The following is a 27,209-nucleotide window of genomic DNA, read 5'->3' as shown; positions in this document are numbered from 1 at the left end:
GGACTTCTGGTTTACGCTTTCAAAGTAAAAGCCCATAGTTTGTCCATTGCTGCTTGCAAAGTAAAAAAAAAAAAAAAAAAAGATTCAGCTGAAACTTAATTTCACAGCAGGAATTAGTTTTCACGTAAAAAGGCATGGCAAGGTGCCTTCATCCTGCAATGTGCAAGCTGAGGCTGATGAAATACCAGTGGGTAATTTGTCCATCAAAAGTTGTCAATACTATTGAGGTTATTTTTTTTCTACTTCAATATTCTGTGTTTAAGCAAGAGACCTCTAAAATTATACGCGTCTACGTTATATATTAGTTGGAAGAGGTCATATCTGTTCGTTTTACAGCTTTTTTTTTTTTTTTTAAAAAGTCTGGTTATTAGTTTTAAATAACCAATATACGTATGGTTTCACAAACTTCAATTAAGAGGACAATTTGTAGTCGAGTACCTATTATATGGCTAGATTTCATACTTCTTAACGTAAATGTCTATTTTACAATAATGGCAGTAGAGTTTTGTCACTGATAAACACTAACTAACATCGAGTTTCAGGCTGCAAGCACAACAGATGCGCGTGAGGCTTTTTTATTTTATTTTGTAGGATACTGGATGTGTTTCCGGCGGCAGCCTCTTGTTCGCGTGGTTACCTTGACGCAGCTCGCAGCATCAGGCCGTGCGACGGCGAGACCCTCCAATCAGCGGCCCCAGTGAAGGCTTGGTCGCCGAGGCACCCAATTACCTCGGCCTTAGGGAGTGTCCACTGAGAAGGGGGGCTGTACCACTATCAGAGGAATAGGGAGGCGCGGAGATAACGGCACAGTCAGGCTGCTTAATGGACTGTTATACTACGTAATCACTTCCGCTGATATGGATGTGATGGCTTTAATGTCTTTCTTTGACGTTATTGATAGCCTTTCCCTGTTTATGTGTCTGAACTCCACCTGCAGCGATTATAAATTAAGGAAAAAAAGAAGCACAAACAAGCTAATGACCGACATCGTACAAGAATATGGCATTAGTAAAAAAGTGTAAGCTCATATTATCTGATTGATGGCATCATATTCAGGTCTGCTCATAGAGATGTGTTGCCATGCAGCACATTTATTTAAAGCACTGAAGGTGTCAAGACCCCGAGGAACAAATCCCCTGCTGGAGATGTCATCAATGTTTACTGTACCAGTCTCCTGACAATTTACAAGTTTAAAACAGAGTCAGTCAGTCCTCAGAATTTCTGACCTATTATCTCAGATTTTTTTTTTTCGGGTTTGTGATCATTCTGATACAATATACCAGAGTTATGACTTGGTTTCTTATCATTATGGTATTCATAATAAATACACTGAAAATGAAGCACCTACATGGAATTCGGCCATCCCTAATTATTATTATTATTATTATTATTATTATTTTTTTTTTTTTTTACATCTTTTTTTCTACTTTTGCATGTCAAGAATGTCTTGTGGGATGTTAGTTTGGCTGAAAGGTGAGTTTTAGTTCAACTTAAAGCACTTGTTCATGTCTGAAACATGCCAGTGCCACATTATATACCGCACAAAAATTCACCAGTAATGGCTGATGTAAATTACCCTGTTAATTAGCCATACTGCATTATGAACCGTTTTTTTGTTTGTTTGTTTGTTTTAATGTTAAATTCCACCCCCCCCAAAACAAATTCTGCACTCTTCTCACTGGTTTGTCACAAATTTCTGAATATTTGACTTAAAATTGGAAAATATTTGTTGATTCATTTGCTTATCCCAAACTTTAAATTGGATCGTGGCAGAATTCAGACGCCTAAGTTTTGAAATCACATCATTTCCAGAGGGCTAATGTGAATTCAAGAGATCTTGGTATCGTTTTGTCAAATATGGAATTCAAAAAAAGAGCCGAGGGTGGCAGATTTTTGCACAAAAACAATACATTTATTCAAGTGTTCTCCAGCACAAGTACATACGGAGCCTTTATCTTCTCTCTGGACACTAAACATAAGTATGGGGGGTGGGGGTGGGGGTCAAAGTGGAGAATGACTGCTACATTTGCTGTACGAACTGGTCTTGAGGAAAAAAAAAAAAAAAAAAAAGCGTATAGGCCATAAAACAGTTATGACAGAAAGAAAGTCCCACAGAGTGCCAACAGTATCACCAAATATAGAAGTATTGACCTGCCTTGAACAGTATAAAAAAAATAAAAATAAAAAAATGAAAGGTTGTTTTCTGGTTCAAACAAAATAAACAAAACAAATAAGCATCAGTTCAAAACAACATTGTGAAAACAGACATGGAGAATATTACAGCATGGAATGTAGGATTAAAAAGCAATGCGTATTAAGCATACATTATGCTACAGTAAAAGTTATTACCGTTTTTTTTTTTTTCTCACGATTTTTCCCACAGATAAGCACCAACTACAGCAATCTCTAGTCTAAAACAATATAGGAAACCTTTCATTATTTGTTATCCTTATTTTTTCAAGTACAAAGTTAAAATGCCTTTTGTTAATATATTTATATGAGTGAAATAATAGTTCTTTTTCCATTACTACAAGGAACGTCAAACAGTCACTGTCGAGACGTGTTTATTTCTCTTCCAATCAAATATATCGTTCTTGATTAGATAAAATGTTTAGCACCATCGGAAAAACACCTACAATCCCTCTTCTTTTCTTTTTTTTTTTTAAAGTCTTACAAAAGGAAACAGAAGCAGAAAACACAAGCGTGTAGGGCTGTGCATTGAAGTTGAGACTGTTCATCTTAAAGCTGTCCATAGGCCAATGTTAAGAGCACAAAGACATTCAAATCTGGATTCACTTGACACAAACAAATCAGTATGAAAACGTCGACTTGGAGTCTCCCTACATCTCTAATGCTTAAAGCAAGTTTTGAATCAAATTTGTCACTTGATTTTCATTTTTAACCTAAGATTTTTTTTTTGTTTTTTTTGTCTAATTTGATGATATATATTAGCAAAGAATTATATTTGTACATCTCATACGTAATAAGAAAAAAAAAAAAAGAAAAACAAATTGAAAACAGCAACTGGAAAACTATGTACAGCATGTACAAACATGAAGGGATGTTAAGTATTATAGGAGGAAGGAGGGGGAAATAACATCTGGTTAAAATATCACAAAGCACAAGAGCTCATATTGATTTGACAAAAATGATGGCAATAAGGTCACTTAAGAAATTAATTACATTAAGAAATTAAATTTCAAATTTAGAATCTTAAATATGATATAGATAAGTGATAACATCTGTTTCATTTGTATTTTATTACCCTCTTTATTCTTTGAGTGCCGACGTCTTTGTCGAACACCGTGTCAGTTTTTCGTTTTGACAAACCGCAGCCTAAATCCTCCATAATTAGCTTAGAGGTTACAATCAAGAGAATTTAGTTTGTGTATGTAATCCAAATTTTGGATCAGCAGTTAAAAATGATGCCAACATGACGACTACGATTTATCAGGGAAAATGGCAGAGGCCCAGCTGTCCTTCACAAGGGACAAAAAAATACCATTAAACTAGCAGACGACACAGTTCTTTAACTCTGTCTTAATTACAATCTTAATAGAAATAGACAATCTTTGAATTTTGGGTGTTTACATACTGTATCGCTGCTTTAAAACAGAGAACAATATGGAGGATGGAAGAAGAGGGGGGGAGAGGGGGGAGGGGTTACAAATGCAAATCCATCTACTGCACACAGAGTCAAATAGCATGGGGTTTCACATATCAAAATCCATTCTGTCACTTCTATTGGCACAGCCCTACTGTATACAAAAAGTATTACACGAGGGTAGATCAGTTCACATCATAAAACTAAACAAAACAAAACAAAAAAAAAACAATTCACAAGAACCAATATTTTTTCTTTAAAAAAATATCAAGAAAAAAAGAAAAGTATACATATAAAAGTGCTTTATAATGTTGATAAAACAGCACAAAATTGCTATAAAAAGGTAGAAGAACTTTGTGAAGCCGCACCATATTGTTGAGGATTTTGCACCTGACAGTTTTTTTTTTTTTCAGTTTAGAGAGGTTGAAGTTAAGGAGGAGCGTTACCCGGCCTGGTCACCCTCCCCATCCGGCAAACCACGCTTACTTAACAGTTGTACAGTAATGTCATTGGTCAGGATGAAACTAGAAAAAAGTAGCTCACCACAGACTTTGATCTTAAAGTTTTTTTTTTTTCTTCTTTTAAATGACAGAAAAACATCATTTCCCATGTGGCTATAGCTTCACTTTCTGTTTGTGCAGATCCAGACGGCGAGCCTGAGCGCAGCAAGGCTGAGAGATTTAAACGAGCACCAGTACAAACTGTATAAAAGCTGCAAAAGAGGACATTTCGCAGTCTAATGTCTGCCACTTTTTTTTTCCTTTTTGAAGTGAACAAAACGGCACCGAAGAGATTTTTTTTTTTTTTTTCCCCTCTCCATTAAAAGTAAAAACGTCAAACACAAGTTAATTCCAGCGAGCTTCGTGTTGTCTAAAGTTGTAGTGCCACATGGGCAATGATGTTTCTCATCATTTTGGAGCACCATGGTATTGTAACCATATTACAGTAGTACCTTTTATTACCATCAGTTGTGTATAGAAACTGTAAACAAAGAGGTATATGTGATCTGGTGTTTTGGATTCTCAGAGACACAGCTCTTCCGACACTGAGGAAGAAAAAAAAAAAATCGCCTTTTTCTCTTCACATCTCTGTGAGGCTCAGTAGCTGGAAGCATGGCCCGACGTACAGTACGCTCACACAGCAGAAACGTTTCACATATCTTGAAAGAAAACCAAACTACTTCCTGTCTTCCTGATGTTCCCGTCGCGTTACCCCTCTCTTTTACAATATAGCACTTTTCTGTCTCAGTGTCTTGAGAAGAAAGCATAGTCTCAAGTATAGCTTGCACAAACAAATCAACAATACTTGATAACACTGCTAAAAGGTAAAATGACATATCAAAATTAAATAGAATAAGAATTAATTACAATAAAATACAAGAAATAATGTGAAATCTACGTCAATGTTTCGCTTACAAATCATACCAGCGTATAATTTGAGGATCAAGGCTCTTAATTCTAGTCACAACATACAGTTGCAGTTCCTAAATGGTTGCCGAGCAACATTTTTCTCTCCCGCCGCTCAAACACAGGCAAAGTAATCTTTGAGTGGTGCAAACAGGTGGCGGATGACCGGGACGCTCCACGATCGGCCCAGGAGCCTCTGCCTCGCCAGTCGGCTCATGTTGGACACGTCCGTGTAGTGGACGGGGAAGCCGAAGATCCTGAGGAGTTACAGAGCAGCCGCGACCGGGGCAACACAAAGGGAGCAAAAATAAGAATACAGAGAAAGGAAAGAAAGCAGAAAGAAAGAAGTCGGAGAGAGAGAGAGAGAGAGAGAGAGAGAGAGAGAGAGAAGCGAGTTGATGTTTACATACCTCTCCATCTCAGTGCACCACAGGATGTCCTCCTTCTCGTTCATGAAGACGGGGAAGTGCTGGTCCTTGCCCTGCTTGATGGAGTTGGACCTGGTGGTAATGGTCCTCACTTTACCAAACTGCGGGAGGAGGAAGGGAACAAGGAAGTGCGTGAAAACAGCCGTCTACAAAACTTTAAGCACCTTTTATACAAGATGTGCAGCTTCGCAGCAAGAAAATGACGTGCAGTTTTTCCACATAAAAACAAACACAAAGGAACATTACAATGTCATTTCAAAATCAGAAAGCTACAAAACCAGGCACACTTTTTCTAAAACGTTTAGGTGCTTATTTACTGCACTGCTGATCAGATAGGTTGGTAAACATGAGGAAACTGTGTTCATGGATTTTCAAACTGTTACCTCTCGCTGCCACAAGGAGCCGCTGTTTTTCCAAATCAAATGAACTGTACCTTGTTTTAAACATGTCAACAACTATCACAATCTACTATACTTAAACTGTGAATGTCAGATATACGACAGAGAAAAACGATGATAGTTTCCATCTGTGATTACATCCGATGTCAGGATGAAGATGATTTGCATGCACGTGTGTTACGGTGGAACTTGTTCGTGTACCTTCGCTGTTCTGCCGTGTTCTAAACAGTCCTGGAGGTCCAGCCTGTCGGAGTACATGGCAGACAGAGGCCTGAAAGGGAGAACAAACAGGAACCAAAATTTATATGTACACTTATTGTGTAACTTCCTGAAACACATTTTTAAGTTCTGCTCAGATTGAGCTGAACGAATAGATTTGATTCACAACTTTCTGTGCTGAATTTCTAAACAAGAAAGAAATCTGCAGTTAAATGCTAAATGGTCTGTACTTGTATAGCGCTTTATCACCTTTTGGTCTCAAAGTGCTTTAACATGGTTTTTCCCATTCACACACTAATCACCAAGCAGGGTGCTGCCATCAGGAGCACATTCACACACTGATGGTACACCATCGGGAGCAACTTTGGGGTTCAGTGTCTTGCTCAGGGACGCTTGGGCATGTGGACAGGAGGGGCCGGGGATTGAGCCACCAACCTTCTGATTAGTGTGCACCACACTCTACCGACTGAGCCACAGCCTCCCCAGTTGAAGTGTGAAATTTCTCCCCCAAAGTTTTAACCATCGTAAAGGTGCAGAACTTTCAAGCTTCCCGATTGGTCGGTCACATGTCATAATTCTCAGACAGATTTCAGGACGTAACAAGGCCACCAACACTGCTAAAACGAAGCCAAAGCCAATTCAGAAGACAAAATCATCGCTTTCTTTGGTCACTGTACGACTGCCATAGTCACTATGTTAAAAACAATTCTATAAATCCAGTCACTTCTTTACGAGTTTAGTTTTTTTTCTTCCAGTATGTTAAAGACTGCTGCTTCCCTCACCATTCACACACCAACCTGTTCATGCCAGGAAGGTTACCCCAGAAGTAACGGGCTCGGTGGGCAGCGGACACCTCCTTGGCGTCGATCATCACGGGGTTACACTGAAAAGAGCAAACGCCGGTCAGAGGAAGAGTTATTAAAGGAAGAAAATATTTTATAGCATAATATTTACGTAATAGAGAGAAAGCTTTGTGTAATTTTGACTGACTGAAATCAATCAGCCTCAACGCATTTACAACAGCGTCCAATCATTTTAAAGTGGAGAATATTTTTAACCTCACAGCTAATCACATTTTTGCAGAGAGCACAGCCATACAGAGAGCAAAAGACCCTATCCAGTAGCAGATTAAAGCACATTAAACACATCATATTAAAGCTGGTATATCAGGATGATGAGGATCAGCGCTCCCTTCAAATGATCTGCGTCTTAAGATAATGATTTGCGCCACAAGGGGGCGTTCATAATCCTCGTGTCACCTCACGCTAGGGATGACTTGCAGGACGAAACTCACCTCTAAAAAGCGAGATATGTCCCTCTTGTCGCTGACGCCCATGGCCACCACGTTTTCAAAGAGCCAGAAGAACGGCCGGTCTTCACCCTCCTTCGGCCGAGCCTCGTGGAGCAGCCTGTAGAACTCGAAGAAGAGGCGACCGGTGCCCTCTGAGGGGGGGGGGGGGCAAGACAAGACATTAAACGAGGTGTCGAGGTTCAGCGAACGACGTGAGCCGATCGGCTTTATCAAATTTTGACCAGATGCGTTTTCAAAACCTCACATGAAGGGAAAGGAACGTGGCCCTTAAACGTACCATAAAGACCCTTCCTCGCAGGATTGACTATCGAGAGGTCGTTGCAGGGGCTTCCACCGATAATGAGGTCAAAAGGACCCCACTCGTGTATCTGTGCAGAGGTAGGAGACAGAAGCGCAGACATCAATACAGCGACAGTGCAGATAATAAAATGCATTACACTCAGCTTTCAGTGGATATTCTGCGACAAATACGCTGAGAAAAGAAAATTTCATCTCGGAGTCTTTCTGGTCTTTACTTTTTTTCGTGAGCTTCTGCACTTTGGTTACGAGACAAGAGAGCAACAGTAAAGTTAAGTTGTAAACTGATTGAAGACATAAAAGAGGCAAACGTTTCGGAGGGGTTTGGGTCGAGTACGTTCCGGTTGATCAGTGTTAGAAAACGACACCTGCTGCTGTTTACGTGAAAGTTTGACGCGTTTAATCGATGGCGTCTCTGGATTTCTTCGATCTCAGGTACGACCCAAACTAAACACATTTAAGTTTCTATGACACTTTTCATGGCTTTACATTCACTGTTAGAGCAGTCTACTTCTTCTTCTTGTATTTCTGCTCTTTTCAGCAGTTTGTCAATTGATCGAATGAATCGATAGCTCATCATTGCTGCAACCGGTGTTTGTGTTTTCTGTCTGTTAAAGGTTCAGGTCAGGTCGGCCGCATTTTGGATCAGGTCTAACTATCCTTGGGTCCAGCTCAGATTGGGTCTTTCTTGGCTGAAAATAAATGTACGCGCATCGAGTTCGGGGAGGTTTTCCTTTGGGTCCGTAAAGAATTTGCGTAACCGGTTGTTTGTGGGTAGGAGAACAAGACTCCTATATAAATCTGAAGCATTGGCGCAACTGAATCCGACACGCGCACTCTCAGCAACCCCAAAAGAAAAAGAAACCAAACTCACGTGTTTGCGCGTGACGTTCCTCACGTCGCCGACGTACATGATGCGGCCCTGATGCCGGACGATCCCCACAGTGATGGAGTCCTCACACACTTCGGAGGCTATGTAGCGATCCACCTCGATGCCGAGTTCTTTCAGCACCAGCAGCCCTGCACGGGATGGGGTCAAAGGTCAGAGCGAAAGACAACAAGGACAAACCCTTTACATTTTCTTTTTATATATATAAAACAAAGAATTGTGGGGAAAAAAAAAAAAAGTGTCTTTGACATGTAATATGAAGCTGTGGAGCTGTGTCATCAGGCATGTGTGGACTGATGAACTTCTACAAGAACAAAGATGGCGTCCCTCCTATGTGCATTTAATGACAGGCAACAAAGTCACAACAAAGAAATCGCCGGGCTCGTTCCTTACCCGTTGCTATGCCGTCAAATAGGGACAGGACACGGATGGGCCTCCTCTTCTCCACCATGACTGGGGCGTAAAGCTTTGGTGGATCCTGGAATACGACACCGACAAGACACGGAGGGGGCGAAGACAGTGAGACAAACAGGGAAGACATTTTTTTTTTTGGAGGGACTTTTAGCCTTAAAAGGAGAAATTACTCACAAAATCTTGGTCGTGATTATTTGCAAAGAAGTGCTGGAGACGGCTGGGCCAGTCGCCGCGACGCTCCAACAGACCGAACACGCCCTTCTGACCGCACATGAAGCAGTTCCACGGGTCCTCTTTGATGGCGGCGTGGGCGGCTCCCTGACCGACGAGGAGGTCCACGCACTCCACGCAGAAGCACCTGAGCGAAGGCCAAGGAACATTCATGGCATCAAATCACAAATTAAATCAATTCTCAAAACGTATCTTATTAAAAAAAAGCTTTTCATTAAAGCACACTTTTCTTTCTTGCTCTCCCTCTCGAGACTTCTCACCTATTTTAGTTCTGTTATTCTTGTTATATGCTGTAAAGCACTTTGAGCTGCATTCATTGCATGAAAGGTGCGATACAAATAAAGTTATCATTATTGTCATTTCTGCCTGGTTTTATTTGCCTCATCTCCGTAATGTTTTAATCCCGGAAATGCCATTTTGTAACTCGTAATTGAAAAGTGCTGTATTAGTGTTTATTATTCTTGTTATTATTATATTATTACAAAGGGCTAAATCCATCTATCTAAGAAGCAGTTGCGGTGTTGAGCAACCTTAAAAGAAACTTACATTTTCTCGAAAAATCAAACTTAAAAGGATGGATTTCTTTTAAGACAGTAGATCTTCAACCTTCTGCTTTAAAATAAGCTGACTGAATAGATGACTGACATTTTTCTTCTGCTTACATCAGTTTCTAAATCAACATGAGGTCACAAACAGCCCACACAGCTGAAGTATCACTCTTTGTTTAACATCTCCAAGAGACCCGGTTTAAACGGTTTCCAGTGAGGTTTGGGAGTTGCGATCATCCAAATGTCAAATGTCATCGTCTAAACACACAGCGGAGCATTGTTTGCTGATCGGTCCAGTATGTACAGTATGTGACAAAGCTCGGTCTGTTCTCGCTGGTAATTTTCCTCATATTTGTCATTTCACTTTTTTTTTTTTTTTTTAAGCCCCCCCGTTACAATGTTACACTACCATGAAATGAATGAACTGCAACACTTCCTCCGGAGTTTTAACGGGTAAAAGAACGTTTTTAATTTGAAAAAAACAAAACAACAACAACGCAAGAAGCGCCGAGCGATCGAGTGTACGGCAAAAAAGAAAAATAGAAGGAATTGATGTGGTTACCGTAGAAGAACATGATTTCTGTTGAAAATGAGAAACTCGACGCAACAGAGTGAAGAGCTTGATTCTGCGTTAGTGCTCAGGAAATAAATGTTGTGGCAACTTTACCGTTGTAGGCTACAGAGGTGATTCAACCAGAACAAAGTTTTTTTTTGTTTTGTTTTGTTTTTTTAAATCTGGCCTATATTTAGAAAGTGGCTGCAACATGAGAATAAAAATAAAAGAATGAGCGCTGTGCTTAAAATAGAAATGACCTCACCGACAACAATTGTTGTTTCCGCACATGAGCACCTCTCGTCCGCCGCAGCAGATCGTGCAGTACGACTGGTAGCCGTCGTCGTCGTACTGATACGCACATTCTAGGAAGCAGTTCTGCAAAAAAAAAAAAGCCAGGTGGAAAGAAGAAACATCAAGCAGCGAGGCACGGTCAGAACCGACGTTTTCACGGCGTCACGTCGGGCGTTTGCTCGGTTTATTATTAGCTTTGAAATTAAGCTGTGATTTTTATTTATTTTTTTACGACACGATTTTTGGAGTGTAGTTCCCAGACTTCTTAACGACCTTCATCACGGCCTACCTTACAGCTCTGGCACATTCCTCCGGCAAACAGAGGGTGCTCGAGGCTCACATTCAGACTTCCACAGGAGATACAGATGTCTGCGGAGAGAGGAGCATGTGTCAGTACTTAACAGGCAGAGGTCAGAGAGGTTAGAAAAAACCTTAAAAAAAAAAAAAAAAAAAAAAAAAAAAAAAAAAAACACATGCTGAACTCACACCTCAGTGTAATTATTTGAACAGCTGTGAAGCAGGTCGACATCTAATTAGCTTAGCCGCTACGTTCGGAGGGAACACAAGGGAGCCCCGTAAGGCCGTAAAAAAAAAAATCCTGGAAATGTTATTTTATTTTACTCTTTAATCATTTTATGAACACAGATACATGTCTGCTGCTTTCCTTGTCAACAGCAGGGGTAACCTTTGCAGGCGAGAGCAGAGAGAGGACACGTCACACTTACCCTCTATGCTGCGGCACTTTTGTCTCACTTCCTGAACAAGCCGCTCTGTGAAAGAGAAATGAAGGTTGGCAAAATGCAAAGCCAACAATTGTCTCCTCATTAAAACAGACGATCGTGAAAACCAGCAGAGATTCAACAGGTGAAAACAAAATAAAGAGTCATTATTTTATAATAATGAGTTGTATAACGTAATCTCAGATGCAACGTCGTGTATCTACAAATAAACATCATGCAACCATCGGCGTGAACCAATAACATAACAACTGGGCTACTGTAAATGCTCTGAAAGTTTGCATTTGTGCACAAATAAATATATGAATATATGTTTAAAAAATGCCCAAAAAAAATTTAATTTTTTTTTTTTTTTTTTTTTTTTGGGGCGAACTCTAAAAAGTTCTTGTAAGTTTCAAAACGAGATAAAATGAATTACAGATAAAAGTACCTGAAAGAAATTCCAAAATTGAGTATTTTGTTTACATTTACAAGAAAAGGGCTCGATACGTTAAAATACTTGTTAAATTTCTTAATAAATGATGTGTAAACTGCTTCATTGGTGGAAAACATATTGCACGTTGGAAAACATATTGCACGTTGAGACTGCTGGAACGTACACTTGTTTACTCCCTGAACTCGACACAAAAGGAAATTAAAAGACATCTAATCTGGAAATTATGCATTTTTCTAACAATTTGAGAATGATACTCGTGTAACTATCAAACAAAGTTTTAGGTGTCAATTTACAACCATGAGGGAGATTATTTAAGTACATTTTGAAACACAGAGGCCCCAAAATCAACCCCTGTGGTACACGAAGTGCTACGTTAGTCATTATTACCTCAGGCATTAGTCACTGTTAGTTCATGGTAAGAACTTGTTGCTTTAAAAATAAAACAACCCCATTTTTGGTAACTCTTTTGCCCCCTCAATCAAAATGACAGATTTGACTTTTTTGTTATTATTTTACTCCTCTTTTATACTTTGTTTTGTATCAGTTTAAATCCCATAATGTTATTTTCTGTTGTACAGAGGGTGGGTGTAAAATACTGAGCAATCCAGTCATATAAATACAGCCCAATTAGGGATAATAACAAGCATCTGATCATCGTCTTTGGACCAACGTGAGCCTTTTGCCTGATCAGTTCACTCACTTTCATTTTAAATCTGCTACTCTAATGGACCTCTTGTGCATACACTTCTTCTCAAACCACTTACATTGACGCACAACTCCGCTGAGACGTTCCCGGGGGACAGAATAAAGAGTTCATGACTCCTATATAACCCAATAAACGAGGCACCTCACCTCGTGTCCTCTCATCAATGATGTCCTTGACCTTGGGTTTCTCCACCGTGCTTTTGCGAGGCTTTTTGGCCGGAGGTGGCGTATAGGCAGCTGCTTCTGGCTCCACCCACATCTCAGGGTAGACCTCTTTGTACGGGTTACGCTCCTCTGGGGGTGCACAGCGGATCAGACAGGAAACCTTATGAGTTATTACATCATAATGTGCTCATATAAGAGAAATTTGAAGATGAAGTGGTGACACATTTAATGCAGTTTTAACCCCGCCAGCCGCTGCAGAGCTCCACACTACAGACTTCCTCTTACCCTCCGGTGGCTCCAAGCCTTTGGGTCCAGTGGGTTGAAATCCTGTCATGGCCCAGTCGATCATCTGCTTGTTCAACATTTCCACAGATTTGGAGGTTTCTGTCTCATCGCTGGCGGGGCAGGCCATGAAAGCTTTTCCTGCCCGGCTGCCAGCCACCTACAAACACATAAAAAAAAAAAATTGAACAAAATGTATCCTCATTATATGAAATTTACAGTAAAGATCATCAAGTGATTTAAGGTTTTTCAACATCAGCTACCCACTACCCCTAAAAGTGGAGGATAATTTGAGTGGGTTCGGCCTGCAGGATAATTCTTGGATCATTTTTCCATCTAATTTTGCTCTCAAGTTTCTTTTTGACAACACTAATTTTGAAATTATATATATTTTTTGCATCTGCCTCTGCAAATTATGGCAATTGCAGGAATTTCACCATCATTTTCATCCAGCATTTTGAACCGATTCTACCCACAGATGCTCAGGGAAGACTGTGAACCACGGCGTACAATGTGTTGCTGGAGAAATAAAACAGAAGATGCTGTTCTCGTACTTCTTAAAGTCCCTGTAAAACCACAATTTTGTGGATAACACAATATAATACGCGTTAATCGGTGAGCTTCAGAGGCGTTGACATTTATTGACTTTGTACGGAGCCAGGCTAGTTGTTTCCCCCTGCTTCTAGTCTTTATGCTAAGCTAAGCTAAGCGTCTTTTGGTTCTGGCTTCATAAAACTAGACATCAAAAACTTGGAAAGAAATAATTTATTCACATTTCCATGAAAGTCAACTATTCTTTGAAAGATGCTCTCGAGCAAATGTAAGTTAAAAAAATTAACAACATTATAATTTTTCTATTAAAGCACAACCATGATAGAATATGAGGCACTGAGCTCAGTTTAATAAGAAGATATTCTCAATAACTCTCACGCTCACCTGTAACACTTCATAGATGGCTTTCTTGTACATGGGCTGCTTGTTGTAAGTTGGTTGGTGAAAGGCATTGTTAAAGGAACTTAAAGGCATGAGTTTCTCTACACAGACCTGTAAAGATACACAGAACATAAAAAGATTGTTTACTTCACAAAAATCACGTTGTTGAGGTAAAAAGTGTCTGGAGATGAATATGTTTTATGTTTAAAAGAGAAACTTGTTGAGCAAATGAGACGACAAAAAAAACGCTCGTTACAAAGTTGCCGCCACAGAAGGAGGGCTGTTATGCTTGAAAAGCAAAAGAACAACTTAAAAAAAAAAAAAAAATCACCTCAGCAAAATTAATTTTGGCTCCAAACACTCACCACTGAGAATTTTCCATCTCCAAACCACATGACCCATCTGGTTCCCTCAGCAGCTCTGCTCCGGCCCGTCATCCACCAGGATACGATGCGGCCTGGCCACCACGAGAATCCTCGCAGCTTCCCCCAAACTAGCTCCCCGATGCCAAAACCACGACCGTCCTGCAGCCAAAACAAAAGTCTCATCATCCGCTCTGTATCAACTTCTGGTCAAAACTGTGAAACCTTTTTTTAAACAGCCTGTCTTGGATATTATTATTTTTTACTTTGGGATAGTTAAATCCATGAGACTAAAAAAAAAAAGCTCATATAAAACCATAATATAAACAAAATAAACCATTCTATTATAATATAAATACAAGAAATGAGGACTGGAACTGACAACTTTTTTCATCATCGGTTAATTCACCGGATAATTTCTTGATTAATCGCTTGTCGCTTGGTAGAAAAATGGTGGAAAATAACTCAAAAATTTCCCAACGTCAAAGGTTGCATCTACTAATTGCTCCATTTCTTCCACAAACACACCAAATATGCTCAATTCTGACTATTACATCAAAAATTTTAATATTTTCGAGCATTTTTGTTTGATAAGAATACTAAACAATTAACAGAAAAAGAAAATGGTTGCTGATTTTTGAATTTTCTGCTGGTCAGCTAATCAATTGATTAACTAAATGATGAAATATGAATGATATAGTTATAAATGAAATCATTAAATGCTTCATTTCCCTCTTTTAAAAGAGCAAGTTCGCAGATTTTATACGTCATCTGTCTGCTGGTTTGGGGGACAATCGTGTAAAGTTTATTTAGTTTTATGGTTGTAACAGTTGAATAAAAACTGTACAAAGACTCATATGTACTCAAGTGACATCTCTTGATACACAATACGAGAGTTACATGTAGATTTGATGTAGTATTGAAGCCATAATGCCCACATAAGAGTGAAATATTGACACCTACTGTAAATCAGACACAACATGGTGTGTTTTTTATTCTCCCATCAAATGAACTGGAGCTGTGACATCTTTGTGAACTTTGCACGAAGAGGATTAACCCTGATCTTAAAAGAAATCCTTTTTTTCCATTAGATATCGACATTGTGAAACCCTGTGAGCTCAGGATGAACCCTGAATCAGTGTGAATCCTTCTCTCCGGGATCTCACCTCGTACTCGGGCTCAGTGTCTGCAGACTTGGGGGATGTCTTGTCTCCTCCGCCGATGGCGACGGGCTCAGGGGTCGTGGCCACGGTGGGGGACGCTGGGTCAGTAGGCTGCTGCTGCTGCTGCTGCTGCTGCTGCTGAGGTGGCGGCTGCTGATGTTGCTGCTGTGATTGCTGTTGATACTGAGGCTGCGACTGAGGCTGAGGGTGCAACTGAGGCTGAGGCTGCGACTGAGGCTGAGGCTGAGGCTGCGACTGAGGCTGAGGGTGCGACTGAGGCTGAGGCTGAGGCTGCGACTGAGGCTGCAGCTGCTGCTGCTTTGAAGGCTGCGGGTGTTTGATTATTGAGACCTCTTCTCTCCGGGTATCCGTTTCGTCCTCCTCGTGATCCTTCATCGCGTTCATCGCTGACATCAGTTTAGCCTTTTTCTCTGCCTGAAAGACAGCGACGGCAGAGGTGAGGCACACGTGAGGAGTGTTTTTGGTCCGGCTGGATGCATTACTTTTCCCAAATTCAGACGTTAAAACAATAATGGTGTGTTCAGACCAAACCCAAACCGAATTATTCCTGCTGAGCGATTACACACCAAGTCAATGCGAAGATGCGAATGTCTACGAATTCGTGCCGGGTGGAGAGAGAGGATGCAAACTCGCGTCCGCGCGAGTTAAAAATGTAATTAACTTGAGCAGCTGTACTTGCGGGGGTAGTAACGCAAGAAAAAAATTCGCTTCACAACATGAGACACAAAGTCAACAAAAAAAAGTTGTGACGCTGTGTAAAATGTAAACAAAAACAGAATGCAATGATTTGCAAGTCATGTAAATTCATATTTGAAACGTGTTGCTGGCATCAAATTCAAAATGAGCATTTTTTTTTTATAAAACAATAACATTTCTCAGTTTCAACATTTAATATGTTGTTTTTGGTCTATTTTCAATGAAATGTGGGTTCACGTGATTTGCAAATCATCGAATTCTGTTTTTCATTTACATTTTAAACCACTTTTCCCAACTTTTCTTTGGAAAAAGTGTTTTATAAACAAATATGACTTGCGCGTCTTAACAACAAACCACTAAAGACCACCAGTATAAATTGAAATTTTAAAAAAAGGAAACTTAAAACTTAAGCCACAACATTTGCTCATTGTAATTCTAACCCTTTGTGATGAAGAGGAGGGCGAAATGGACATAAGGCTCGAAAGGCCATGCACATGGAGGTAAATCCGGAAATACGTCAACAAGTACAAACGTTGCAAAGGATCTCATCAAGCCGTCGCTGCGGTCTTTTAGTGTTGTGATATTCAGCGCTACAGGAACACGGTTTCCTGCTGAAAAGCGAGGAGGATCGTTACGGAGCGCCTACCTGCGATGATGCTGGCCATGCAGGGATATACATAAAACTGTAATAAGCACCAGATCTGCAGTAGTGCAAGCGGAGTGCACCGCCTCACCTCTGCTGTGGAAACGCAAGAGTGGGAGCCCGCGAGCCTTTGTAAACACGTCTTTATCTCCGACTGTGAGGCCCATTCATCTGCAGCGGTGTATACAGTAACCCTATAGTGTCCAGAGCTGCAGCCGAGGGTTCACCGGGTTTGTGGTACCTGACACTGAACCGCTAGGTCGATCAGAGAGGACGAGACGCAGCCGGGGACATTAAGCCTCTCACGCAGTAAATCCCCCCCTCCCCTCCCTCCACATCCCCAACAGCTGCACTCATTCTGATGTCTCTCTCTTTTCAAACACACTGTACTGACACACATGCTAACTTCTCTCTTCTTTTCTTTTTCTTTTTTTCCCCCCCCTTTTGAGAGCACACAGACACAAGACCCGTATGTAAACACGTGTCGGCCATACTATAGGCTCCACGTGAGAGCAGCGCCCCACAGCTGTGCTTACTTTCCTCGAGGGTTTCTCAGGTTCTCAGGTCTCACACGTACTGTAAATGTCTAGTGGGCGTGTGGGAAGAGCATAGAGAGAGAGTATAGCCACCCCCCCCCCCCCCCCACCTCACCTCAAGTGCGACTCGTAAACAATAGTGCCTTTAAGGGGAGGTGGTGCCTAGATGGCGTGGGGAGTTTTTTTTTTTTTTTTCTTCTCTGTGCACAAGAGTAGAAACATGTGCTCTTCAATCAAGAGGCTCTGCCGTGGTTTATAAATATCTGTACTGTATCGCTGGATGGATGGTTCAAAGCCCCTGGGCCATATGTGATAGGCCTCTTGGCTGCGGCACAGGCGCACAGGAGTCCAGTTTTTCCCGGTGTGCACATGCTAAACTGCAAAAACAACTAGTGTCACTTAAAGGAGGAATAATTTGAAAAAGCATTGAGGTGAGGAGAGCCGTGTCTGACGGAGAGAAACTGCAAGAGATGATTCGTAAATGATCTCCGAAGTGAGTTTCTTCATCTTGATCACGGGTTTACTGGGAGATGTGTATGTGTAAATGCTAATAAAAGCAGCAGAGCGTTTCTGGGCTCCTTCCCGGTGTGTTTAGGGTCAGCCCGTCTCCAAGGGCTCCTTCTCCTCGCAGCCAATGGGAAAGTGACCCTTCAAAAATGCCAGTGGGGGGAGGAGAGAAAGTACAGTCGCTATAAGAACCAGATATTTGTCTCTGGACTTCTTCCCAGTTGTAAATGCCCCCCTCTCCCCCCCCTGCCCCCCTTTTGGGGGCCTCACAGTGTGTGTGCAGCTCCAAACCAGTGAGACAGGCCCTCCGAGTTGAAAAAGGGGAAAATAGGAAAAAGGGAGGTAGCCGCGACACAATGCGGTCTTTTATCATTTACAAACGCCTGCCCGTCACTGACAGCTCAAGAAATATACCACCACTTTATATCCGCTGTCACGCTGAGCGCAGCACAAATACCCCCCCCCCAAAAAAAAAAAAAAAAAAATGACAGCGGAAGTACTGTAAGTTGTACAAACACCAGGGTGAAGCAAAATTGGTCGAAAACACCAACACACTCCCCACCTCTCTGAGGTTCAATATGGAAACCATGGAGGACAGTGCTTACAGTAATTTTGTTAGGGAGAGAGTGAAAACAGAAGCTCTACAGGCCCCTGGCAGAGTGCAGAGACATGTTGGGTGCACAATGAGGGATAATCTGACTTGGAGGCTGTGCAGCATGATACCCTGAGGGCTCAAGGGGTGACAGAGTGCAGCGAGAGGCAGAAAGAAAGGGAGCAGATATTGGTCTCCAGGGTGTGCAGATGATACTTTTACTATCAAGTCCTTACTTGTTAAAAAAAAAAAAAAAAAAAAAAAAAGTCAGGTTTACTGCACGGCTGCAATTATTTATAGGATGTTAACTTTACGAGGATAAATTCAGAGTCTCAAAGGGGTCGAAGATGAAACACGACAAAGAAAATAAGCCTGAAACAAAGTCATTATTAGACGTTTGAGGAAATCTGCCACTGAATCAAAATGATCAAGCGTCCAGCGAAAGTCTGATTGAAAAAATTTCCCCTCGGGAATTAATAAAGTAAATACCTACCTTAAAGGTAAAAGTTCGATGAAACGAACTGTCACCGAGCATTACTTCCTTACACAACATGACACTAGGGCTTTGAAACAACACAAAAGAGTTTGACCTTTGAATGCAGTAGTCTCTCATGCACAACAGGCAGCCGAGACCAGGGACGGGTTTGTGCAACTGTTTGATGGATTATACACCAGAGATATGTCTTCAGTGCAAAGACCCGAGCTTATCTACTAAGCTGGACGTTATAAAAAAAACTTAAAAAAAACTTCTCTAAGTCACAACAGGTGTAGTTAACTCAAAATGCATCAGATCAAAATGCTGCGAAATCAGATTGTAAAAGTTAAAAGGAGTCTTTTTATGGTGGAAGTACGGTCTAAAAATGTACAGGTTCTGTAGTGCAGAGATGTGGCCACTGCATTCATTAGCCTGATTTTTTTTTTTTTTTTTTTTTTTTTTAGCACAGATCCATACAAAGACTGTGTATTTCACAAGTGGCCTTGGGGGTCACAGCAAAAAGAGGCCATCTGGTTCTCATTGTGCTGCGTCCTTTTAAGAGATAATTAGGAATATTACAAAGTCAGCCATGAATACATAAACAGATTTCCCCATGAATCCACAAGTGGAGCTGTTAAGTACGAGGAGAAAAAAAAAAAAAAGAAGCTCCCTGAAAGGTAAGCTCGGTTCACTCTGTAATAAAGCCCTTTAAAAATCTATTTAAGTAATGAAATTACTGTTCTTCCAGTAAATCCAAGTCCATAGTCAAACAGAACAAAGTGCAACAAAGACAGGAAGAAAAGGGCTGAGAGGCCTACACGACAACTTCACCCCAGTTAAATGTTATGTAAGGTGAACTCATTGTGAGAAAAAAAAAAAAAAAAAAACATTTTAAAAGTTAAATATACTTGACCTCACAAGAATCAAGCTACTCTGACATTTCTAGGTGCTGCGATGAAACAGGAAATAGTTTGAGCACATATTTGCCCCACGGGAGAAACTTTTTTCTTGCAAGCAACTTTTTCCCAAACACGGCTAAAGCCTGCTCCCTCTTCCCCCCTTTTTTCCTTTTTTTTTTTAAAGAGACGGTTTCCCTTTAAGCTGTGCAAAGCAGATGGTCCACAACAACTCTCATGGAAATACCTGAAGTCAGCATATTTTTCCCCCTGTAAGCAGGCTAATCAAACATGCACACTATCTCCCCCCCACCCCCATGTTATCAAACAAACAATGCAGTGCACATACCCATACACGCCAGCGTGCAACCCTCATAATCCAGTGTGGGGCTTGAGTTTTTTTTTCACCCCCACTCTCAGAGTAGAAGGGATCGCTTAAAAAAAGAAAGCATGAACATTTCTTTGTCTGGGAATTCAGGGTCAGGTGATTGCCGACAGGAATTCTGGTTGGCTAGAGAGGACTTGCAAAATGTTGGCGACGAGCCAAGAGGCTGTCTTGCAAGCAGGGCTGGAAATTTGCTGCAAACCTCATCTTCACCCTCATATCCATAGCACAGAGTTCATTTCCATAGCTGGGGGAGGGGTCAGGAGGAGAATGGGGGAGGGAAATGGAGAGGGAGAGACCAGAGAAGTCCACTGTAACACAAGGCGCATGAAAAAAAGAAAAGAGAAAAGGGAGAAGAAGAGAGAGAGATCCTGGAGAAAGTGCAAGACGGCCATTCGGCCACCATATAGTCCCTGATGCGGTGGGATGCAACAGTGAAAGTCTCTGTAGCAAGAGCCGATCCCAAACTAAATCTATGCATGGCATTAGTGCTCGGGGGAAGAGCTTTGGAGGCAACATAAACCAGCCTTTATGCTAATTAGATCAAAGCCTGCAATACAGATAAGAGAAGGCGGAAAGAAAAACAGGCACATGGAAAATTTGCATCTTGCAAATCCCCTCAAATCCCAGCCTTAGCAGAGCTCCTCGTTCAGGAGGATCCACCTCTGAGCTGCTGCGCCCGGGCCTCGTGTTTTACGACATTTCACTGGGAGGACCCGGCATGTCCTGCTAATTTGGCAATATTTCCTCCCTGGGGACGTTTTTTATGGCCGCTCCCAGGGAGCAGAAAGGGGGCCGGAGGGGGCTGAAGAAATGGAGGACCCTACGGTGATACTACGAAAACTGCCTGTTATGTAACAGATGAGGTTTGCACGACATCTCATTACCACAGGAAGTGGTATTTAACATGAGTTAGTGAGAAATGAACCTCGCATTTATGAAGATTAACCTCATGCCGGATTCATTTCACTGGATCAGTGTTCACAAAGAGAAATCTTGGAGCTTGTCGTCACATTTACAGTATTACAGACCAACCAATCGCACAAAGTGGTTCATCACTCGGGGCTTTCACATACCACAGGATCCTCATCAGCGGATGGAGATTTCCCACTTGTTCATAACAAAAGTTTACAGTAAAAGTTTTAATTTCATATTTCTCTGAGCACAGTTTCTCATATCCGTAGCCTTTAAAATTGCTATTTAAAATTGCTATCAAAGGTGTTGTCTTGTGCAACGTCTCACTGCGGCTGCGGTGGAGCTTTCCGATTTTTAATTAACACAATTTTTTCAGCCAAACGAGTTCGCAGGACGCTGATTAAACCGCTCGGAGTATTTAACAGTATGCCGAGTTTTTAAATCTGGTGTCTGGCGAGACATTCAGTCGCGATGCGTTTTACATCACCCAGCAATGATTGGTTTGGCAGATCTGAAACGGGGAGGAGGGAACAACAGTTGTCACCATGGTGACAAAAAGGAGTAGGCCAAGACTTCGGCCGAAAAACAAGCGTACAAGAAACGTTTTTGGAAAGTGGAGTCTCCTGATAAAAAGAACCTCAATGATCAGAGGAAAGATTAAGGTCAAATAAAGACATTGTCATTGGTCGGATGGATATTTTTGATACAAGGACTGTTATCGATACCGTGATTTCGATAACGGTTCCTGAAAGATAAATACTGTATTTATATGGTTTACGTTACAACGACTGGGATGAAATATGAAATGATTGCAGTGGCAATAACTTTCCAGAGCAGTAAAATTCTTCCTCTTGAAATTATTTTATATTGTAACTTATGGATCTCTAACTGGAACTGGATTTTCGTGAATGTATTCAACAGAGCTGTTTTAAACATTCGTAAAGTCTGTGGATTATTCAAATTAACGAGGATGTTCACTGTGTAATGTTTCTGCTAAGTATTTGAAAATTGAAAATCCTCAACAAAAAAAAAAATAAAAAAAAAAATATTAAAGCGCATGCCATGTAAGAGCACAGCCCCTGGTTCAATTATAGCAAGAAACCTTTGTTTCATGTCATACCCATCTCTCTCTCATGTTTCCTGTCCTGTAAAAAAATGCCAAGAAACAAAGCGAACAAAAAAAAAAAAAAGGAAAAAAAAAAAAATTCTTTTTATGTATTTGCATGCACTGACCCCCTTTAATCTCGATTCATTTCACTTCCACTTCAAGACATCAAAAGCAGTCGGAGTGATGCAAATCTAAATTTAACACAACATTTTTCATCCGGGAAGCATGAATCATGTCAAACCATCAAACAGATGTGATCGACGCAGCTGCGTGCGATTTCTCCTCGGCTCATACAATACACGAGCACAAAGCCAGGAAACGCGGGAGCCCGACTGGAAGCCCACGGAAATAAATGGTACCTTCATGAGATATCAAATGACCCATCAAATACACTTGGCTGTGAATGCACCACAAGCCCTGTCTGTGACCCTTGGCATCTCTGGTCAACGCCCTGCCGCTCGCCCTGCTGTCTACGGTGGCTGGGACAGAGCTGGGGTACTCACCTCCATCTTCCACTTGGCCAGCCACTCCTCTCTGGTCCGCTTGCTAATGTAATAAGGGTCACCAGCCTGGAAGGTTATTCTGGGCATGGGCCTCTGACGAAGGCTGATCTCCCAACCAACTCCCCCTCGCAGCCTGCCTCGACCTCCCTGTTTAAGGTGTTACAAAAAAAAAAAGTTAGCTACTAGCTTTTAATTCTTCCTATAAGAGTTTCTCTCTCATGAGGAAGCATCCAGATTTGTAGTAAAACTGCGCGTCCAATCTGCCTGCGAGACAGATTCTGGTCAACAGGTGGGTAATTGGCGGTTGAGGCGATGGGTTTCACTAATTTCTTACATGATGATGACTCGTGTCGATGTGCCGTGCGGTGCCGTGATTGGTCGGGCGGCTGGAAGTGATGCCACGGAGTCTAATCAACACCTCCCTGGCAACACAGTCTCAAGGCCACCAGCACCAGCACACACGAGAAGCTCCCAAGTGTATTTGATATTTCAAATCTATACACCATTAGGTACCATTTCTTTCACAAGTCCAAAGGCAAGAGAACTACTTTTTCTGGACCTTGAAAAAAGACGTCTATGCAAAGCTTCCAGTCTGGCGATGGTGCAGATACACTTTACTTTGTGGGACAGCATGTTGCTAAAAGTTTATAGACACACGGGCCCTGTTCACACTTGGCATTATCACATGTCCTGGGTGATCCGATTACAAGGGGACAGCTCAAAGTACCTCTGTTCACACCCTCCGCAGATGTTTCCCTTTGTGGTCGGATCTCACTTACCCGCTCTATAAGCAATTAAATATGTACATCACGTAAATAAACTAAGTTCACGTAAGTAAACACATACATGGTGGAGGCTGTGGCTCAGTCGGTAGAGCGGGTTGCACACTGATCGGAAGGTTGGTGGTTCGATCCCCAGCTCCTCCTGTCCACATGCCTAAGTGTCCTTGAGCAAGACACTGAACCCTAAGTTGCTCCCGACAGTGTACCATCGGTGTGTTGTAAGTCGCTTTGGATAAAAGCGTCAGCTAAATGTAATGTAACACAAGGCGAGAAACAAAAAGAGCCATCTTTGTCTCATTTGAAAGCTCTGTCTATTAGAAATTAATGACGTGTTTCACATTTGTAAAGGTCTATAGATTCCAGTTCGTAATTTACAAGCTGAACCGTCAGGCTTCACCCGATTCTGAGCCTGAACCAACATTAATATTCAGTAAACATCTGATTTATAGCCACCGGTTCAGTTTGCACAGTTCAGCTGCACTCAGCAGAATCAAGCATGATATTTTTCTCTTGGATATTATCTATATTGTTTACCCAGAGGACATAAGTTGAGTAGGCGGTCATTAAATGTGTCCCTCATGTTCACACTGCGAAGAAAAATGTGGCCATGTGTACCCCAGACATCCTCTGAATGTGTTATGAGCAGATCAGATCAGATCTCAATCTCGGGTGTCTTTGGTGTGTTCAAACCTGAATTTTGAGCCGTCCGCTTGTGATCTGACCACCCAGGACGCATGTTAATGCCAGGTATAAACAGCGCCCAAGAAATAAGCTCAAAGGAACCATTGGACTTTGTTTTTCTACATTTACATGAGAAGATTTCGGTGTGGTCGTTTTCTTGCCGAGAGTCAGGTGAGAAGATTGATACCACTCTTCCTGTACATATATGTAGCCACTGTATAGCACCTGGTTAGCTTAGCTTAGCATTAAGACTGGAAACGGGTAAAGCGGATCCAGTAAACTGCTTACTGGTAATTTACTGGTCCAAGTCAAGAAATAATCCGTCAACCCCCCTTTTTGCACGCCCGACTAATTGTTGTTTTTTGTTGTAGTTGGATAGAGCTAGGCAAGCCAGTCCTCCTTGTTTCCAGTTTTTATGCTAAGCTGAGCTAACTGGCTGAAGCACAAGTCATATGCAAAGTGCAGATGTGAGAGTTGTATTAATCCTGTCGTTTAACTCTCAAGCAAGAAACGCTGCGTTATGCCGGGCGAGCTACAGTCATGCAAAACAGTATCTAACCCTTCATTCACGAAACAACAGGTCCTACAATCAAGAGTAAGTAATAAGACTCGAGATGTACGTTGCCATGACAACACTGGATGGACCGACTTTGTTAACATACCAGTACGGTGGAGTCGGGTGAAGAATCCACTTATATTCAATATTTCTGAAACAAAAACTTTCCTTTTTCTACTCGAGAAAAAAAACTCGTTCACTTCTCTTCAGTTTTGCACCGCGACCATCGATCCTAAGCGGAGGATACGAGGTTCGAGACAGGAAAGGTAAATCAACCCCCTTTTACCCCCCCCCCCTCCCACACACACACACACACACACATGCGCACACACACGCACACGCACGCACACACACACAAAAAGGGAGCTACAGCTCTCCCAAGTGTGACAGACACCTTAAGAGTTACGTCAGCCTCGAGAACAAAGACACAACAGAGCAGAAATCTTACCTCGGTCTTGACTGCATCACTCCCGTCCTCCTCCTTGTGCTCCACATCTAGAGAGAAGACAGCGACACAATGGATGGCCTGAATCATTCATAGCAGAGAGGGAACTGGCATCGGTTTTCTTTTGTATCTGTGCTGAAGCTGAAGTGGCCTCTCATTCATCAATAAACCACGTGACACATTTTTATTAATCTCCGCCCACCGTATCATCACATTAACGTCATGTTGATCCAATTAAAGTCAAACTAATAAGACCGCTGAGAGATACTGGGTCGGGGAAACTCCTTCTGCGTGCTCCGAGTTCAAAATCATTGAAGGATCACAGGAACTTGTGTGCTTAGGTGCCACATGGGGGTTTGATGCAACCCAGAGAGGGGTTTGGAGAGGCTGCCCAGGTTATGATGAGGGTGGAGAGTGGCCAGGTTTGTTTTGGCGAACGTCACACTTCTGACCTTATATCCCCCCTTCAGGAGACACACAGCTGGCTGCTATTAGCGTGGTGCCTCCCCCTCGCCGCTGACGCCGCGAAATGCAACAGCATACTGCTTCGCTTCAAATCTCCCTGCCGTCCTCCAGAGCCTCGACCAGATCAAGATACGAGTCTCTTCTTAATGCAGTAGAGTTTTGTAAAAAAAAAAAAAAAAAAAAGCAAGTATTGGTCCGTTTTATTTGGATTGGAAAATGGTGGGAAGGCCCACTGGGAATTCTGTGCCAATTCTCAAGTCTCCTATTTTACTCACTTGAGCGTCCGTTCAAGCATTTTTCTGGAGTTTTTATGATGTAATGTGATTTTGAGCAGCAGAGGCGGTTTCCTCGAACTGTCATGGTGATGTAGATGTTCAAGTTTCTGATTCCAAAATAACGACAGGGCAAGAATCGCCAAATTTCAACCGAACTGCAAAAACTGAGGGCAGACGGCCGGGATGCCACAATAACTCACTATCGCCTCCTAATGTACAAAATGTTATTACGAGACAGATTTTAAATCTTATACTGCATACTGCACCTTTAATGTTGTCATAACTCTTGTTTTGCTCACAACTGAGCAAATCTACATATTTTTAAAGATCTAACCAGTGTATTTACTGCATTTTAAACGTACTACTAGTAAATTCTAGTCCATTTAAAAGAGTCATAAAGTTAATGCTTCTTTTTGCTTCTAAATTTATTGTTCTAGAGATTCTAAAACTCATTCAAAAAGACCTGGTTACTGTGTTGAATGAAGGGGAAAATTTGGCAAATAATCATATTAAAAACCCGCGTTTTTCATGTACCACAGGTAAGAACTCCTTTTCTGAGACGAAAATTTTGCAGAGAAGAGAAAATATCCATGTATACAGAGGAAGTTGTGAAACCAAAGTGAGATGTGCAACAGCGGGGTAAAGATAGTCCAAAATAGCACCGAAAATATTTGGTGAAACGTGCGCTGAAAACCGCAGTGCAATAAAAATTTCTCCAACACAATAAAAAGTCCCAGTTGGGATTTCCCATTAACTCGGCCGTGATTTAAGACGCGGAGGTCCACAACGAGGGCATGTTATTCATTCTTAAACAGCAATGTTTGCTTGCCTGCGTTCAGCGGAGCAGCGAGGGGGTTAGCCAGGGAGCGTGGACGCGACTCATGTGAAACACGAGAGCGGCAGTGAGGATTCATGATTAATGAAAAGTTGTTTTTTCACCCACAACAGCAGCAGCAGCGGAAAAATAGATAACGAAGCCAAAACCAACACCTCTGGTTTTTAATTTACAATGTTCAATTTGACTGTAAGCAAGCGCGCCCGCGCGCGCGCGCACACACACACACACACACACACACACACACACACACACACACACACACACACACACACACACACACACACACACAGGCAGGCGGCCGTGCCCTGAAATAGTGTTGATGGCACAGCCTGAGTAAACACGACTATCTGCTGAGTCAGAGCCTGAAACAACTATCGTAACACTCGAGCCCCTGAGAGGCTCGAGACGACTTCTGATGGCACGGTTTTCTTGCTCAGCCAAAACCCGGCTTGTCGGTGAAGGACCCTACAGACCTGTCCAAACAATAGCCTGCTCTCTTAGCAGCCTCTTCAAG

At 41.8% G+C, this 27,209-nt stretch overlaps 1 protein-coding gene across 5 annotated transcripts in view; it reads right to left on the bottom strand.

Moving 5' to 3' along the window:
• Positions 1–1,890: 1,890 nt before the first annotated feature.
• The window catches only part of dnmt3ab (DNA (cytosine-5-)-methyltransferase 3 alpha b), a 38,962-nt gene continuing 13,643 nt past the window's right edge, over positions 1,891–27,209 (bottom strand). For 2 of the 5 annotated variants that reach the window (XM_069152750.1, XM_069152751.1), the window contains exons 5-23: positions 25,121–25,167; positions 22,654–22,800; positions 15,380–15,811; positions 14,217–14,375; positions 13,855–13,962; positions 12,922–13,078; positions 12,619–12,765; positions 11,319–11,363; positions 10,883–10,962; positions 10,565–10,677; positions 9,142–9,325; positions 8,947–9,031; positions 8,539–8,684; positions 7,645–7,735; positions 7,350–7,498; positions 6,838–6,938; positions 6,038–6,107; positions 5,421–5,539; positions 1,891–5,267 (exon numbers count right to left, since the gene is read on the bottom strand). In XM_069152750.1, coding sequence (XP_069008851.1) covers positions 5,126–5,267; positions 5,421–5,539; positions 6,038–6,107; positions 6,838–6,938; positions 7,350–7,498; positions 7,645–7,735; positions 8,539–8,684; positions 8,947–9,031; positions 9,142–9,325; positions 10,565–10,677; positions 10,883–10,962; positions 11,319–11,363; positions 12,619–12,765; positions 12,922–13,078; positions 13,855–13,962; positions 14,217–14,375; positions 15,380–15,811; positions 22,654–22,800; positions 25,121–25,167 — 2,522 coding nt within the window. In that variant the 3' untranslated portion in view covers positions 1,891–5,125. The remainder of the gene's footprint in view (positions 5,268–5,420; positions 5,540–6,037; positions 6,108–6,837; positions 6,939–7,349; positions 7,499–7,644; positions 7,736–8,538; positions 8,685–8,946; positions 9,032–9,141; positions 9,326–10,564; positions 10,678–10,882; positions 10,963–11,318; positions 11,364–12,618; positions 12,766–12,921; positions 13,079–13,854; positions 13,963–14,216; positions 14,376–15,379; positions 15,812–22,653; positions 22,801–25,120; positions 25,168–27,209) is intronic. The other 3 variants (XM_069152752.1, XM_069152753.1, XM_069152754.1) reach the window with 3 other exon arrangements.

This window comes from Embiotoca jacksoni, unplaced genomic scaffold (assembly GCF_022577435.1).
Source record: "Embiotoca jacksoni isolate LCO1_2020_lvr unplaced genomic scaffold, fEmbJac1.0.p SCAF_18, whole genome shotgun sequence".
In the NCBI taxonomy this organism is placed as follows: domain Eukaryota; kingdom Metazoa; phylum Chordata; class Actinopteri; family Embiotocidae; genus Embiotoca; species Embiotoca jacksoni.
Note: the sequence above shows the minus strand (reverse complement) of the source record. Positions and strands in the feature narration are given on the sequence as shown.